Source organism: Lasiodiplodia theobromae (genome assembly GCF_012971845.1).
Source record: "Lasiodiplodia theobromae strain AM2As chromosome Unknown scaffold_4, whole genome shotgun sequence".
Taxonomy (NCBI): domain Eukaryota; kingdom Fungi; phylum Ascomycota; class Dothideomycetes; order Botryosphaeriales; family Botryosphaeriaceae; genus Lasiodiplodia; species Lasiodiplodia theobromae.
In genome coordinates, this window is record NW_023336530.1 from 1,379,162 (window position 1) to 1,392,226 (window position 13,065).

Here is a 13,065-nt window from a genome sequence, read left to right on the forward strand (position 1 = left end):
TGCTCCTAGTGCGGCTGTTGTGCGATGTCGTGCATCAAGGTCTAAATCTTCCTTTTCAGAAAGAAAATAAGATGCTATGGCGATGGTGAAAAGGTGAGGCGTTCTGTTGCAACGTCGTGTGCCTTGCTGAATCTGATCAGTGCACTCCTTGCATTGCAGCCGACGTGCCCTGCGTGAGATCAGCAAGACTCCAAAGAAATAGAAAGCGTAAAAGGCATGATAACTCGCCTCTGATCTTCTTGTCTCCACTCTAATCAATGGAAATCCAGCTTCTACGAACATGAAGCTGCTCAAGAGCGACGGACGACTTCAGCACATCAGACTATACCGCCGCAAGCAACCGGAAGCTCTCATGTACGACGGAAGGTGTCCGCAGGGAACGACACCACTCAATCTTCTCCAACATGGCCGCGAAGATCAGAGAACCAGCCAGATTTGGCAAAGAAGTCAGTGCCTGAACCTGTGATCGGCCACATGGGTCGACTTGTCCTGAATCATCAACAAGTCCCCATGTTTGCAGGATCTTCCACTGGCGTGCACTTCATCAGTCAGGCAGAGCAGAAACTTCAGATACTCAAGATCCATCCCGAGTCTCTACCCAGCGAAGTATACAGCCTGTACTTGAACAGTCTATGCAACGCCCCTCCAGTGGATCCCGTCCCTCACATCGCTGCCAGCTTTGTGGCCCAGTTCCCTCTAAACGCCGAAAGCCTCATCGAACAAGCCATAGACTGCTGGACGCCTCTCTACCCCGTCATCCACAAGCAATCCACCATCGACGCCTTCCGCTCCCTCCTCAACAACCCCAGCAACGGCGACCTCTGCACCGTCTACCAAACCCTCATCCTCCTCGCCCTCGGCAGCATAGGCTCACCAAGCAGCGCCTGCCCCAAACCGCACCACCACCACCACTTCCTCTGCCTCTCAGAGCACTACTACGCCCTCTCCACCGCCCTCGCCACCAAGATCCTCGAACGCCCCTGCCTCGCCGCCCTGCAAGGCCTCGTCCTCGCCCAAGTCTACCTGCAGCTCTCGTCGCGCTACCCGGCGGCCTCGCACCTCAGCGGCACCGCCGTGCGGCTGGCGCAGACGCTCGGGCTGCACCGGCACTCGGCGCGCTTCAAGTTCGACGCCCTTCAAACGGAGCTGCGGCGGCGCGCGTGGTGGAGCGTGTACGCGCTCGATGCGTTTGCGTCCGCGCACCACGGCATGCCGCGCCTGATACGGGATCAGGACGTCGATGCGGATCTGCCGACGCGCGTCGACTACCATCACGAGAGTGGTGGGAGGCTGCTCCCGCCTTCTCAACAGCAGCAGGGATCATCAGCAAACGTCAACAGCCCTCTTTCCTCGTTCCCGCTGCCGGGCGAGCGCAGCCCCATCGACACGGCCATCGCGCTCTTCAAGCTCGCCGCGATAGTCGGAGATGCGCTGGAGCAGCTGTACACGACGACGCGGCGGCGCGGCGGCGCGCGCAAGATCGCCCGGCTGCAGGCTGACCTCGACGTGTGGGAGCAGCACTACTTGGCTCCTCTTTCTTCCGCTACAACCGCTACCACCACTGCTACCGGGATAGGGGATACAGCAACAGAAGCAGAAGAAGATGGAGAGAGCCCACCATCCCCAACACCACCACCCTCCCTCCCCACCCTCTTCCTCCGCGCCGCCCTCTGCAACGCAACCATCCACGTGCACCGCCCCGCCCTCGCCTTCACCACCACCACCACCGAGCAGTTCGGCACCAGCCTGCGCGCCTGCGTCCGCGCCTCCGTCGCGCTGATCAGGCGGCTCGACGAGGCCATGATGCAGCCAGACGACGGCGGGGATGAGGGACAACAGCAGTTGCAGCAGCAACAACAGCAGGACTCCGTCATGATGGCGGCGCTGCTGTATCCGAATGGCTTGCACATGCTGTGGCAAGCCGGGTTGACGGTGCTGTTTGCGCGGTGGCACGGGGTGGTGGGTGCTGCTGTCGACGAAGACGACAGCACCGGGGACGATGAGGCTGTTGTGGTGAGGTGTGCGGCCGTGTTGAGGAGGCTGGTGGCTGTTGGTGGTGGGGGTGGCAGCGGGATCGGTGGTGACGGCGGCGAGGAGAATGTGAGGAGGTGCGCGGATGTGTTGGATATGCTCCGGGTGAAGACGTTTGGGCGTGGCAGTAATAGCGGGCGACGGGAACAGGAGGAGAGGGGGGAGGAAGAGGGAGGAGGGGGAAGGGCAGCAGGCTCGGGGTGGACGACGCGGCAGGGACTGAGTAGTCCGATCGTGGGAGGAGGAGGAGGGCTGTCGCTGCCTCTCGAGCTGCCGCAGTGGAACGTTTGGGATTGGCCGATGGCGAGTGCGCTGGAGTTGGCGAATACTTTGGATGCGGTGCCGTTGGATTTGGATTTTGATGGTGGAAATTCGTTGTGGTGATGTTGTGTTTCGTTAGAAAGATTTGCTGAATCTATACCACGACTTCAAGAACTTACAGCTTCTGTTCTAGACTGGGATGATTTACGTATACGTCTTAGTCGTTCTCACGTTATTATTTGCCACAACTTGGATTCTACTGAAGACAATGTCCGCCGTGACTTGATCGTTGAGTCCTTGTCAAACTGTAGAATATACAACCTCGTGGTCTCAATTCATATCTTATCTACATAAGTACTAAGATCAATCCATCCTGTCACCTAAGGGATCAAGTAGGATTGAGTGTCCTCAATGGTCCTATGGTGGGTGGTCGAATTGTGTGTTCGCCCATCACCACCCTTCCTTAGCGCCAGGGAGAGGGGGAAAATTCCCGAAAGGGAATTTTATAGGGGACTGCAGCCCTGACTTTTTGCTGAATGGTCGTGTGTTCGAACTTCACTCCAATTTTGGTTAGGCTTTTTGCTACAAATGATTGGTTTGGACACAGGTCGCCCGGAGAGAATTTGAAAGGGTAGATAATACGTTACCTCTGAATAAAATGTCGAATTGGGTCCATTTATACTTTTAATGTCATTATGCTAATCAACTAGTAGCGGCATGCATCCCTATTCTTATAGAATGTGAGTGGGCACTTGAGGTGAATATCCGGGCATGGAAGTGTTTCCCGAAATATTTCCAAAGATTAGATTCAAATATCCACGTAAGTAAGGGAGAATGTATTTGGCGAGACGGTTGAGAGGGCCCAACCCTTTTGTCACCCGTTGTAATGACGTCACCCAACCATGACATTCCGTTCCGTCTGCCCGAGGGTGAGCCATCTCTAAGAACCTGAGGATCTAAAAGTCGATAACTCTACTACATCATATTCCCTGAAGCCTGAGAAGGGGGCGGCCACTCGAAAGGCTGCCGATCAATGACTTCCGCCGTGTTCAATTCCCACCAGCTTTCTTAGGGAATCAGCGCTTGTGCTCCCAATTATTCTATCCGCGGCAGCATATCTCAAATATGCTAGATCCTATAGATGAAGTGTGCCACCCGCACGTAGCCAAAGAACACTTCCTTCACTATCTGAAGAAAGAAGTCTTCCATCTCAACTTCTATCGCATGCACATGCTTTATTTCATTATCGTTATTTTCATCACATCCATCATAGTGTATGGCGAGGGCCTCGCGAATAACCGTGAAGCTGTAGATGGAAGTCCGCTCAGATACATCGACGCACTCTTCCTGTGCTGCAGCGCAATGACGACCACAGGTACGCTGGAGCGTTAGCGCTTTTATTCGAGTCGATGTTAATCCTGTATACAGGACTCAACACTGTCAATCTTGGCTCCTTGTCCGGTTTCCAGCAAGCAATCCTTTGCATCCTGCTCATCATCGGCAACGTGCCCTTCGTCTCGTCCTTTGTTGTCATCATTCGTCGGCACTTCTTCCGTCGCAAGCTAGCCGACATCGTTCAGCACTCCCGGTCAGGCCGGCAGATGGTTCGGGACCTGGAAGAAGAAGAAAGACAAAGTCACTACCGCCGTGATGCCACCCACCTGCGGAAACGTCCCAAGCGGCGCAGTGATGACGACAATGAAGACGAAAGCAGCGAGCAACGACCACTGCGCAGTTCCTCAACCCCAGCACACCGCAGGAATACGAAAAGGGAGTCATCAGACCAACGCCTTTACCACTACGCTACAGGCCGAGGCTTCTTCCCCTGGCCGTGGGAGTCCCACACCGTCCAACGCTTCTTCCATTACCCCTTCCGCCGGCTCCAGCGAAAATTACAACCGCCCGACCGGTCCTACATCTCCTTCGATGCTGACCTGGATGAGCGAGGCCGTTTCCGCAACCTCAGCGAGCACGAGCGCGCCGAGCTTGGCGGCGTCGAGTATCGGGCACTGGATCTGCTGCTCCCGCTCCTTCTTGCCTACCAACTATTCTGGTACGCGCTGGGCGCCATGATCCTCGTGCCATACGCCTACCGCGACGCCATCAGCACCATCATCCGAACCGCACAGCCAGGCAACCTCAGCCCCGGCTGGTGGGCCTTCTTCGCCGTGACCACGAGCTTCTCCAACGGCGGGCTGAACCTCCTCAACGCCAACTTCATCCCCTTCTCAGGCAACGCCCTCATCCTCATCGTCTGCGGCGCCCTCACCATCGCCGGCAACACGCAGTTCCCCATCCTCCTCCGCCTGGCCATCTGGACCCTCTCCCGTGTGTGCCCCACGGCCTCGCGGCTGCGGCAGACCTGCCTCTTCCTGCTGTACCACCCGCGGCGCTGCTTCATCTACCTCTTCCCCAGCAAGGAGACGTGGTACCTGTTCGCGATCCAGGTCTCGCTCGACCTAGCCATGTGGCTGCTGTACGAGCTGCTCAACATCGGGATGCCCGGCGACGGCGTCCAAAACTCCGCCTCCTCCTCCTCCTCCTCCTCCTCCTCCTCCTCCTCCTCGCCGCTACGCGTACGCATCCTAGACGGCCTCTTCCAAGCCACCGGCCTGCGCAACAGCGGCGCCTACGTCGTCACCATCGCCTCGCTCGCGCCCGCCCTGCTCGTCGCCTACCTCGCGACCATGTACATCTCCTCCTTCCCCATCGTCATGGCCCTACGGCAGACAAACACCTACGAAGAGCGCTCCGTCGGCCTATCCTCCCCCTCCCCCTCCAACCCCTCCTCCCTAGGCACCCACCTCCGCCACCAACTCGCCTACGACCTCTGGTTCCAGCTTCTCGCCTGGTTCCTCCTCAGCATCATCGAGCGGCCCAAGCTTCTCTCTAACACCTTCACCCTCTTCACCCTCCTCTTCGAAACCACCAGCGCCTACGGCACCGTCGGCCTCAGCACCGGCGGGCCTTCCCACGCTTCCTACAGCCTCAGCGGCGCCTTTCAGACCAGCAGCAAGCTCGTCGTGCTGGCCGTCATGCTGCGCGGCCGCCACCGCGGCCTGCCGCTCGCCGTCGACCGCAGCATCCTGCTGCCCGGCGAGGCCCTGATGCGGCGCATGGACGCCGAGTACGACGAGTACGGTCGGTGGAGCGACGCCGAGGAGGCAGAGGTGCGGCGCGATGAGGAGGAGAGCGGGCGGCGCGCAGGGGGGTCGGGCGGGTTGTTCGGGGGAGGGGGAGGAGAGCAGGATCCGGAGAGGGAGAGGGAGGAAAGCGATGGTAGCGATGGAAACGGTAGCGGCGTAGGCGGCGGCAGTGGTAGTCGGGCTGCTGCTGGGCATCATCGCAAGTCGAGGAGGCGATCGGACGGAGAAGAGCAGCTGCATTTTGAAATCACTTGATGAAACATGTGTCTTGCTGAGAGATGGTCTCATGGGCAAATAATTTTACCCCTTATGTCGCAGTAGCTAGAACTTCGTTAGTGAAGATCCGGAATATTCCAATTGGAATTCGCAGTCTAAGCCCGTCCTTGTTATGGGTTACCTATTAAAGCTTTCCTAAGTGTACATAACATTTTGAAAACGCAGATTGTCCTCAGCTTCTACAGTTGTAAGTTCATAATGATATGTATTTTTTTCTCTCCTAGTTCCTTTGCTTTAAGCGTCGGGTTGAAGTGAAGACCTTTTTCTCGCTCCGCTCATAGACATCGAGACAGGGTGTGTGGCACCAAGACGAACGTGGAACAGCAGGGTCATAGACCCAGGTTATTGAGAAAACCGTGCATGGTTTCAAAAGGCCAATGAACATCTTCCCATGGATCCAGTGCATGGCCAAACGAGTCAATGGCTGCTAGGGCGTCGGCGTGCTGATGTTAGTAGGGCATGAACAGTACGCAGCGCAATTAGGAGTGTTTAGACGCCAATGCCTTTATAATTCTGGCGGTATCAGGCAAGTTGACAGTAGTGAATGCAAAAAGGAAATCGATTGTGGGATATTGTTCTTCGCGCGGTCAAAATAGCCAGTTGAACTATCTATCTTGACGCCGGGGAAATCGGAGCTATGCACAATAGTACAGTCCCGGCAAGGACGAAATGATCTTCGATAACCACGAATGCATTTAGAGGACGGAAAGGTCGCCGAACTTCTCCTGTTGGGGTGTAAGCAAGTCTGGATCCCAACGCACGAAAGCGCGCGGTTGTTGACACGCACCTTGTAGCCAGGAATGGCCCAGCGGCCCTTCTTGATGAGTTGCTCGGTGCGCTGGTCGATGTCGGGGCGAGCGGCGGCAACCTCGTCCTGCATTGGAGGTGCCAATTGTTAGCCAAATGAATCCCAACCCCAACCTTGGTCCATTCCCATCCCCAATCCGAGCATATACGCACCACGGTGAGGTCCTCGAAAGGCCTGGCCTCCTCGATGTTCTTCAGGGTCTTGTCCAGCTCGCGCAGCTCGGCGTCGACGGCGCCCTTGGTCTCCTCGGCGCTCTTGACGGCCTGCGCCTCGAATGCCTCGATGGCCTTGATCTGCCTCTGGACGTCGTAGGTGGCGGGCTTGAAGGCGGTGAACTCCTTCTCGATCTGGTCGACGATGGCCGTGTTCTTCAGGATGCTGCGGTAGTGGGAGAAGTCGACGGTGGTGGGCTGCTCCGACAGCACCTGCACCTTGCGGCGCGCGTCATCGTTGCGCTTCTTGAAGGCGGCCAGCGAAGCCGCGGTCGAACCGCGCAGGTTCAGCTGGGTGCCCAGCTTCGTCCAGTCGATCTTAAGGGCTGCGCTGCGCTGCACGGTTGGGAGGGGAATGTTAGCCGCTTTGCCAATTGCTCCGGCACCGGGGGTCTTTTCATCGCAGATGCGCCGCGGCGACAATCGTGGTGGAGGCGGACTGCGACGGGATTGACGGGGGGATTGCACGTACTCCGACGGCCATTGTGATGGTTGCGGTGTTGGTGATGAGTGGAGAGTACCGGGCTGGCAAGGACGAAGTCGGCTGCGTTTTCGAGCTTCCCGCAGGCCCGTCAACGCCAAGCCCTGTGCACGTGACGCATCGCACCGACGCGAAGGTCCGGAAATGGGAGACACAGCTGCGCTCAGTAGCTCAATTGGTTGCTCGTTGTCACAATACGAAATGCATGGTCATTTTGGGCCTGGGATGGTGGCGGGGTAATCATCAAATAGCAATTGGGCACATGCGGCCATGCATCAGTAGAGCGAGAACCTAGCTTCAGCCTCGAAGGAACTTTTTAGATTTTACCATGACTCCGCAGAGTCCAATGGCTCCTATCCTAGGTCGCGGCCCAGTGCTTTTATCTTGTACAGATGCCGATAAGCCCTTCGCCCAGCCTTCGCTCCGGTGATAAAGAAAGCGGCGCGTCATAGCGCCCCAGCGCCCGCGTTTTCGCGAACTTATATGCTGAGGGCCATGATGGAGTTGACAATGTCGTTGTCGTTCTCCTTGAGCGCCTTGACGGCCTTCTTCCGCGAGACGCTGGCCTGCTGCATGACCAGCTCGATGTCCTTGGCCTCAAGGCCGGTCTCGTCGACCTCCTCGCCGTCATCCTCCTCCTCCTCCTTCTTCTCCTCGGTGGCAGGCTCCTTGCCCTTACCGTGACTGTGGTCGTGGCCCTCGTGGTCGCCGGCGGCCTCGGCCTGAGCAAGCTGCTGGGCAGCGGAGGCCTGGGCGGCGGCGTTCAGGTCCTCAATCTTAGCCTCACCGAAGATGCTGCCGCAATGTTACTATGCTTTCCCAAATTTTTGTGCGTTCTGCAAATGCTTACATCCAGGTGTTGCTGTTGGGGGACTTGTAGACGTCGGGGTTGTTGATGACGAAGAGGATCTACGCGCACCCAGTCAGCAAGAGCTCTAGAAAATGCGTATAGCGCTCGAAGCTGCTCCGGCGTCTACTGCGGCTCCGGCGCGAGGCTTGGAGGCGCCAATGCCCGCGGCCGCGAGACTGCAGAAGACGACGCAGGCTCCCGAGCTACAAATGACTCACGTTCTTGGGCCTGCGAAGGGTGACGCGGGTGATGCCCTCAATGTGCTTCAGGCCGAGCTTCGCGATGGCCTTGCGGGCCTTCTTCTCATTGCGCGAGTGGACGGTGACCTGGGCACCAGCGGGGATGCTGGCGTCGCCGGCGCCCTCGTCGCCAGACTCGGAGCTGGACTCATCGTCGGCAACCTCGGCGACCTTCTTCTCGGGCTCGTCGGGGAGCTCTTCGACACGGGGGTTGGACATGGTGGGCGGTTTGTTGGTGGAGCGATGCTAGGGTTGTCGTCGCCGGGCGTTGAGCTGTTGGCGGGACTGAAAACTGCTTGTGCGCGGAGCTGCTGCAAGCGAGACGGTGTGATGCCATCCATCACCGCACCAACCCCGCAACCAGCGACTCCCGCAACCCCAGCCCCAAACAATTTCCACTGCGAGCGCAATGCACTTTTGGCCGTTGCATTCGTTTGTCTAAATTCGCAAGTGCACGCTCCGCATCCTGCGCTCGCGAGAACCCGTGTTCCGTCGCCTCGCCTCAACTACTACCATCCCTGGAACTTCCACTGCGATCGAGAGAATCTAGTGTGAGCATGATTCTGCGATGTCCGCACGGTCTAATTTACGAAAGCCTACTGGCAGCTATACATATACTACTTTGCGGCTTTTGAGGCAGTTCAGGACTGCACCACACCAGACCAATCTATATTCTGCAAACCATTCTTTGCTCTTTCGCTCAGACGACGATCAGCCTTCAAATAACATTTTATTTATTTCAATCATGCGTTAATACACCATTATTTATGCCAGCTCTTTGCGAAGATGCACATTTAGTGCGCAGTTGAGCTATTCGTCCGGGTGGCTTGGCAGAACCCTGTCTCTCCACCTCCGGACGAAAACTTGATCCATCTTTTCACACGTTTCGCTGCATACTGCAATTCAACCTTGTGAGCACTTGCACAATCCTTCCGGAACGACAGCTTCCCGCGTCCGTGTTGTACGGCGTAGACGTTTGTCATCACGCTGAAAAGGCCATCATTAATAGCCCACCGCTTAAATATAAAGCTACAAGATCTCAGCCATCATTTTTGCTAATGCCCTTTAGTACTCAAATAATCATTCAGTCTTCTATATCATTTCTAGAAGTACCTTCCTATTTCCTCCGCCAGTTTTCATCTTTCTCACGATGTCTACCACTTCAACACCATCCACCATCCCGGATCGTATGAAAGCCTGGTCCTACAACCACAGGGGTCCAGTCCACAAGGTCCTCCAACTCTCTTCCCTGCCAACCCCGCACCTCCCCCAGGACTCTCCCAACATCCTCGTCCGCATCACGCACGCCTCCCTAACCCCCTCCATCGCGCACCTCATGCCCATCCTCCCCTTCCTCCGCTCCTCGCGCCCCTTCATCCCCGAACTCTCCTTCACCGGCACCATCGCCGCCGCGACCCCCACGACGCCGCCGCACCTCTCCACCCCGGGCACCCGCGTCTTCGGCATCATCCCAATCTCAGCGCAGCTGCTCCACGGCGCCGGCGCGCTGGCCGAGTACGTCGTGACGACACCAACCTCGGTCAGCGTCTGCCCGGCCGACCTCGCGCCCGAGGACGCGGCCGGGCTGGACGGCAACGGGCAGACGGCGCTGCTCATGTGCCGCAACGCAAACGTGCGGGCCGGCAGTCGTGTATTCGTCAACGGCGCGACGGGCGGCGTGGGCACCGTCGTCGTGCAAATGGCCAAGCGCGTGTTCGGCGCCGCCGAGGTCGTGGCGACCGGGTCGGGCGAGGAAGGCTTCGCGCTGGCCAAGGCTATGGGCGCGGACAGGGTCGTGGATTACCGCGAGTGCGGGCCGGGAGGGATCACTGCTTGGTTGGCCGACGAGTACGGTAGGGGCGGGGATGAGGGTAAGTTTGATGCGGTGCTGGATTGTGTGGGGACACAAGCGTTGTTTGAGAGCAGCCCGGAGTATTTGAAGGAGGATGGGGTATTTGTGAGTGTTGGGGCCATGGAGGGGGTGTTCACGACGTTGTTTTGGAATCTGCCGAAGAATCGTTGGTGGCCCAAAATCTTGGGAGGAACGCCGAGGAAATTCATATTCCAGCAGACGCCTATAACTCCAGAACGAAGGGAGGAGTTGGTAAAACTGGTGCAGGCGGGCAACTTGAAAAGGGTTGTGGACAGTGTGTTCGATATGGAAGATGCTCTCAAGGTAAGTGGAATTCTACCAATCAAAAAGCATCAACTGCGGAAAAGTAGTATCAAGCACTGAACTTAGCTAATGAATGTATAGGCCTACGACCGACTTCTTAGCCAAAGAGCGAAAGGGAAGGTTATCGTGAAGATTCAAGATGTGTAAATCAACTGTTCCGTGGGGACTTGGGGTTCCAGTATAGTGCTTCGCACGGTCCAATCGCTTTGTGGATGAGAAGAACCTTAATGGGCAGGACTAGTAGGAACACTACAAGGCCGGTTCCCTTAGTATTGCAACAGGATAACGGCAGTTTAATGATCTATCCGGACATTAACGCATGAAATGTATGCGGACAAATGCGTCCGGAGAAGAGCTTCGACTCGCTCAATTTCCTGGCAATACTAAGTGAATCAACCTCGGAGTTTGCTCATTGATTTCCCGACTTCCTGTGATTTAGAGTTTGGTTCAAGGTGAGATCTGCAGTCTGCTAATGCTCGGAGACCAAGAGCACGAGGCCGGTTCGCTTAGTATTACAACAGAAGACGAGTTGTTAAAGCATCCATCTGAATATCAATCCACACCGGATGTGAACAAGGCCGTTCGGATAATAGGTTCAACCATGTCGATTGTTTCAATACCCAGTGAACTAGCCTTGTAAAGGCATTTGCCTGCCTTGCACAATGCAGCCTAATTGCCCAAGCATAATCTGGATTAGAAGGGAGCTTGGGGCATTCGGGTTTGGTATCATCGTCTTAACACCGCCTGCACATTAGAATCCATGGCACTCTCTTCAAAAAATAATCCCATACGCCCCGCTTGTCCGGATTTGCATTCATTTTTGAGAACCTTGGATACTTGATATCTTTTTATGAACCGTCTCCATTGTGTTCTCGGGATTGGAAAATGCCGCGCAGGGTCATGCAGACCTCAAAAGACCTTCTCCAGTGTAATGCCGTAAAACAACCCGTCCTTAAGAACCCCGTCTCACCGATGGAACTTTTTACGCCTTGGCGGAGGCACGGAGCTTGGCGAAGGTCTTCTTGACCTCGTAGTTGGCCTAAAGCCAGACATGTCAGTAAATAGTTCATATCTTTGCGCGGCGAGTAAGAGCAGAAGCAGTGTTGCGCAGTGTCGCGACATTGCCTCAACCCTCATTTCGCCCTCCGATTCCAGGGCTACCAACCTGCTTCCTCAACCTCATGACCTTGAAGCGCTCGAAGTCGTTCAACGCCCGGCGCTTGGCGATCCTGTCCTTGTTCTTCGCCCATGCGCTCTCGCCGAACTTCTTCTCGACCTCGGCGGCCTCCCAGATCTTCTTAACGGCACCGTTGCCAGCACCGCGGGGGAGCTTGGCGATGACGATGGGAGTCAGGGACAGGTGGGAGAGAGGAGAGGCGTGGCGGGGCACGACCTTGTCGGCGGTGGAAGCGGGGCCATCGACGAGGACCTGTGGAAATGTGAGTACAAGGGCCCGTATTTCGGCGTCCGCGCAGCGCGGCGGCTGGCGGCGAGGACGCTCAACGTACGCGCTTGTGGTCGATGATCTCGACGATGGTGGCAAGCTTGCCCTCGAAGGGGCCCTGGGCGAAGAGGACGACACGGCCGACCTCAACGAGCCTCCACTGCGATGCCTTGACCTCTGCGTCACCCATTGCGGCTGATTTGCCTGAAGCGAGAGTGTGAGCGTGCGAACGAGAGAAGAATAGCGAGCTGGCGTGCGCGGCGGCGGTGGGTAACGTACTGTGCTACGGGTTCGGTGGTGCTGCTGTTGTCGTTAGTTGGGGAGGTCGAAATCCACGGCGTGCTCGCTATCTCGAGAGGTGCTCGCTTACCGATGATTTTGGTTGTGTGCGAGCCACGCCCGATTGGGCATAGGCGGCCTTGGCGCACCTCGCGACTTTTCTGCGCCGCCAGAGCCGGAGAACTTCTTCTCTCCAAAACTTTTCGCAGCGTGCCTCGCGCGCGCTCCAGCAAGCTGCAGCTCCAGCAAAGGTACGTTCTTCCGTCTTCTTTCCCAGCCTCTCGAATGATGAGGTAATTTGCGATTGATGTCTGCGACCGGAGGCGCCCGCCAGCGACTCTTAACGGCGTAGGTTCGATGATATTCAATTCTTACATATTCTGACCCAACTCACACCCCGGTATCACATGACGCAACTCAACGAGCTGTCGCTGACTTGCCTAGATGATTGTAGGCTTCCCTCGGCATGAGCTGAGTGCTCACTAGACGTAATCCCTGGGCCGTCAGGCCAATTCGGAGCCGAATCCGTGAGGTAAGAAGGCGAAATCTATTTCCCAGCACAGTCACACACCCCTGTCCGATGATTAAAAAACATATCACGCCTAGATAGTATTTGACCTTCGGGTATGATTTTTTTACACCAAGATCACTGAGGACACACCCAATCACCCAATCGATTCTGGCATCTTGCTTGCATCGAATGTTTGCTAACTTGGCATTCAGTAGTATACTTTACGCATTTAATGCGAAGGGCCGCCTATGCTTTGGTCGCGGTGTAGTCAGCGAGTATGGCATTGCTGTACCATCGGTCTGCACACCGTGCCTAGCAGAGCCCAGCTACTTCTGAGCCATGCATGTTCTG

The 13,065-nt window shown here is 56.5% G+C and overlaps 6 protein-coding genes across 6 annotated transcripts; 3 read left to right on the plus strand and 3 right to left on the minus strand.

Moving 5' to 3' along the window:
- Positions 1-474: 474 nt before the first annotated feature.
- Positions 475-2,415, plus strand: LTHEOB_1846 (Transcriptional activator; the record flags this gene model as incomplete). Its single annotated transcript, XM_035510592.1, has 1 exon — positions 475-2,415. One exon carries the CDS (start codon positions 475-477, stop codon positions 2,413-2,415), a length of 1,941 nt encoding a protein of 646 aa, XP_035366356.1.
- A 1,002-nt stretch (positions 2,416-3,417) lies between these two features.
- Positions 3,418-5,693, plus strand: LTHEOB_1847 (Cation transporter; the record flags this gene model as incomplete). The annotated part of the gene is made up of 2 exons (XM_035510593.1): positions 3,418-3,667; positions 3,721-5,693. 2 exons carry the CDS (start codon positions 3,418-3,420, stop codon positions 5,691-5,693), a joined length of 2,223 nt encoding a protein of 740 aa, XP_035366357.1.
- A 716-nt stretch (positions 5,694-6,409) lies between these two features.
- On the minus strand, positions 6,410-7,218 carry LTHEOB_1848 (ATP synthase d mitochondrial protein; the record flags this gene model as incomplete). The annotated part of the gene is made up of 4 exons (XM_035510594.1): positions 6,410-6,439; positions 6,502-6,588; positions 6,675-7,070; positions 7,207-7,218. 4 exons carry the CDS (start codon positions 7,216-7,218, stop codon positions 6,410-6,412), a joined length of 525 nt encoding a protein of 174 aa, XP_035366358.1.
- Positions 7,219-7,694: 476 nt separating this feature from the next.
- On the minus strand, positions 7,695-8,523 carry LTHEOB_1849 (Nascent polypeptide-associated complex NAC; the record flags this gene model as incomplete). The annotated part of the gene is made up of 3 exons (XM_035510595.1): positions 7,695-8,010; positions 8,066-8,124; positions 8,284-8,523. The coding sequence occupies 3 exons, from the start codon at positions 8,521-8,523 to the stop codon at positions 7,695-7,697; spliced, it is 615 nt and encodes a 204-aa protein (XP_035366359.1).
- A 970-nt stretch (positions 8,524-9,493) lies between these two features.
- On the plus strand, positions 9,494-10,627 carry LTHEOB_1850 (Zinc alcohol dehydrogenase; the record flags this gene model as incomplete). The annotated part of the gene is made up of 2 exons (XM_035510597.1): positions 9,494-10,480; positions 10,562-10,627. 2 exons carry the CDS (start codon positions 9,494-9,496, stop codon positions 10,625-10,627), a joined length of 1,053 nt encoding a protein of 350 aa, XP_035366360.1.
- Positions 10,628-11,462: 835 nt separating this feature from the next.
- On the minus strand, positions 11,463-12,114 carry LTHEOB_1851 (Ribosomal protein L14; the record flags this gene model as incomplete). Its single annotated transcript, XM_035510598.1, has 3 exons — positions 11,463-11,519; positions 11,646-11,909; positions 11,989-12,114. 3 exons carry the CDS (start codon positions 12,112-12,114, stop codon positions 11,463-11,465), a joined length of 447 nt encoding a protein of 148 aa, XP_035366361.1.
- Between the last annotated feature and the right edge of the window lie 951 nt (positions 12,115-13,065).